The sequence below is a fragment of the Dendroctonus ponderosae genome, unplaced genomic scaffold (genome assembly GCF_020466585.1).
Source record: "Dendroctonus ponderosae isolate FM_Combo_2020 unplaced genomic scaffold, Dpon_F_20191213v2 Dpon_F_20191213_11, whole genome shotgun sequence".
NCBI classification, from domain to species: Eukaryota; Metazoa; Arthropoda; class Insecta; order Coleoptera; family Curculionidae; genus Dendroctonus; species Dendroctonus ponderosae.
The window spans coordinates 5,384,983-5,388,229 of record NW_026017213.1 but is presented as its reverse complement, the minus strand read 5'-3'; the positions used below and the strand labels follow the sequence as shown (position 1 = coordinate 5,388,229).

The 3,247-nt window shown below is 44.2% G+C and overlaps 1 protein-coding gene across 3 annotated transcripts in view; it reads left to right on the top strand.

Moving 5' to 3' along the window:
• LOC109534230 (coiled-coil domain-containing protein AGAP005037) overlaps positions 1–3,247 on the top strand; it is a gene marked incomplete in the record, with an annotated part of 72,231 nt that overhangs the window by 53,239 nt on the left and 15,745 nt on the right. For 2 of the 3 annotated variants that reach the window (XM_048662749.1, XM_048662750.1), the window contains 6 exon segments: positions 1,409–1,538; positions 1,832–1,954; positions 2,139–2,247; positions 2,306–2,431; positions 2,487–2,596; positions 2,847–2,894. In XM_048662749.1, the coding sequence (XP_048518706.1) occupies positions 1,409–1,538; positions 1,832–1,954; positions 2,139–2,247; positions 2,306–2,431; positions 2,487–2,596; positions 2,847–2,894 (646 nt within the window). 3 annotated transcript variants of the gene reach the window in all.

Below are 3,247 nucleotides of genomic sequence, written 5' to 3'. Positions count from 1 at the left end.
TTTTCCGTCCCATTTTGTACTCATTTGTACATCATTCTAGACAGAAATAAATGACCTTTTTAGAAAGTAAACCATTGATGGGGAAATGTTGGCAGTTTTCTCAAAAAGGGCTCCCCATTAGGGTATGATTTCACGGTCTTTTACAATTAGATTGATTTCCCCCAAAAATTTCGTTTGTTAAAAGTTGAATTTTGCACTCTGGGCGTCTTTAGGACGTTCATGGGACCTATTTTCACTTCATGCCAAGGATTCAAGGAAAGTCAAAAACCGTTTTTCCAATTACCCATAGACAAATTTTGCGACGTCTGTTTAACGTTGAATTTTAGGTTTGAAGACGTGCAAAGTACGTCCTTTGAAAGCCCGAGTGTCCACTGCTCAAAAACATTTTTATTAACGATTTTGGAATCGTTTGGAAAGAGCAAAATTGCGTCCAAAAGTTTCCAAAACGCCCCAGTAAAGAACCTCATTTGCCTTTAAAGGTTCAAAGAACGTCCGAAGAATGTAATTCTAACGCCTTAAAAACAAAGTCTATGGAATCAACACCAGACAAGGTTTAAAGCATCTGGCAGTTACAGGTTGGCAATAATTCACCAAATGTGCATTGAGTTCCAACGGCGTTCTTTAAACGTTTGGTTTAGGATCTTAAATGCCCCAAACATTATTTTTTTAATGAGCTTATTAACGGTCAAAAACCAATAAATCGATTAATATGAGAAACACTTTGCAGTGTAAATTAAAGGTGTAACGGTTCCTTTAATGTAGGGGTATTTCGGAAAGACCTAATGCTTGCGTAGATCCTTCAATCAAGTCTTTATTAACTAACAAAATGGGGATTTTAGAGTAAATCTGACAGGAAATGCTTCAATAACTCTTCAAAAGTTCCCAGAAAGTCACAGCCAGTGCACAGTTTGGCTTTATAGAACGTCCAGATAATGTAATTCTGACGTCTCATGGCCTTACGGCCAAGACAATCCAATTAAATCGGTTGAAATTAACAACAGACAAGGTTTCAAGCATCGATATTCGAGTCGAGTTTTAACGACGTTCTTTTAACGTACATTTTGAATCTTAAACGTCCCAAAACGTTATTCTCAATCAGCTCGTTAACAACCAACGACCCAATAAGTCCATTAATGTGAGAAACCCGTCGATTAGAATTGAAGCTTTCGGGCTGGGGACGTACTGCGAACGTTCTTTGAATGCAGGAGTGCTTCTAATGGCCGGTAGAAGTAATCCTTGCCATGCGTGAAACTTTCAGGAAATTTTTACGTGCCATGACCTCAGAAGGCCTAAGACAATCTATCAGGTCAAGTTGAAAGTGTTTGCCTTCGGTTTCAATTAGGAGCTTTCAATCTTTTGGACGTCCAATGGATGTAATCGCACTAACCTCAAATTTTTGGGGTTGCAGGCAGGCGGTAAAGCTGCGCCTTATTATATGGGTTCCACCACCAGTCTGCCTAGAGGAGCGACTTTCCTCCGGACCTATTCGCCTGCAGTTTCCAACCTCCCTGCTGAGAGGCTAAAGCCGCTGCCCACAGGTGAGTTGGACCAGTTTTACTGCCATTTCTCCCCCGTTAGTGTTGTTTTTTGCGTGTTGAATCGCCCGAAGAAGTGGAGGCTCTTTGCAATTGACCATAGAAGATGAATTTTAAAGAGCCTCCATTCTCTGGGGCTCTAAACCCGCATCTGGCATGAATCGAACAATTGTTCAGTCATTCCCCCTTTGAACTGTCGAGGCACAAAGGCTAGATTGTGTGGTTGTTCAACGGCACAGTTTCCAGTAAGTTTCCACTGTGTCCTTGTAAATTAACCCCTTTTTGTGCATGGGAAGGAGCCCCCCCGAAACCGCAACGTGCTTATAGTGGTGGGAGTCGGCCCACCAATGACACGCCACCACGGCCGCCGGACCGATTTGCCCCCTTCCAAAGGCCTGTCAACCCCCTCTATGTACCAGGTGTGTCTAGACCACCGAAAAATCTCCCTCTTTTAGTCCAGAATTGGGGTTTTTTCCCAAAATGTCCTGGTTTGTTGGCTAGATATTGTCCATTGTTTGGCTTCTTGTCCCAGTAGCTAGATGGTTGTAGAACCCTCTGAAGCATCCAGGAAATCTAGATAAATTTGTGGTGTTTCTGGTTTAGATGGTTACATGTCGTCGCCGGAAAGGGGCTCCAGATACGAGGATCCCTACTACAGCCAGTATGGGACAAGGTCCGGATCGATCACTCCCGTGATAGATGAAGAAGTGAGGTGAGTGTTTTGGTATCAGGGACTAATCAAGGGAGAAAATTTGCATGTGGTGTTGCAGCGACACTGAGCTCCTAGATGATTCCTACTCTCTATATGGAGTGAAGGTGCCGGGAGGCGCAGCCCCCCGAACAAGCCCTCGGCCCGGATTTCCAGCCCCAGCCGCTGTTCCCTACGATGCCACCAGGTAAAGGCCGATATTCCAGGCAAACTAGGCTAAAAGGCTAAAGTTTCCCTTGCAGGCTGCGAGTGGAGAACATGGAGCGCCAGCTGGCCAACCTCACTGGCCTGGTGCAAAAGGCGCTCACCCAACCAAACACTCTGCAGATACCAGGCCGAGATGGCTATCGAGGTGAGCGACACTTTTATCCGCGCACTAGTGTTTGGTGTGCCTTGTGACTGCTCAATTGTGCACTAGAGCGTTCTAGAGCCGCGATTTGATTGGTAGTTGAATCATCTGAATCAGACGAAAAATCTAATTTTAAGCCAAATAAAGACCCCGATGTTTCACAATCATCATCAGACCATCGATTATTTAACGCCAGCTTGTAAATAGTGTTGTTGTTTGTCGCTAACGATCATCATTCATTTCTACCCAACAGGAGACGAGTTCGATAAGAACTCCAGCTCGAGCTCGGCATCGTTGACAGGTTTGTATTCACACTTTTGCCCATTTTATTTCTGTTTGTTTCGTTTCCATCATCTCATCCAGTGTTTTCTCGTTGATTGGCCGATGATAGTTTTCAAACCCACGGGTTTTCCCATTTTGGAAGGTGTGGGAGTGAAAACTGCCGGTCGCTCATTTGATCAAACAGCATGCTCGAAACAGATCTAAGTGCAACTGTTAATTCCAAAGTGTCCTGATGAGTGTCTGTTTGATGAATACGGTGGAAAATGGTTCTTTTTGGGCAGAAACGTTGCTGATCGGGAACAGCCGGTTATTGGCTTTATTGCGACGTTTGAGAGCAGACGTAAATTTGGTTCAAAATTCGATGTTTTGGAG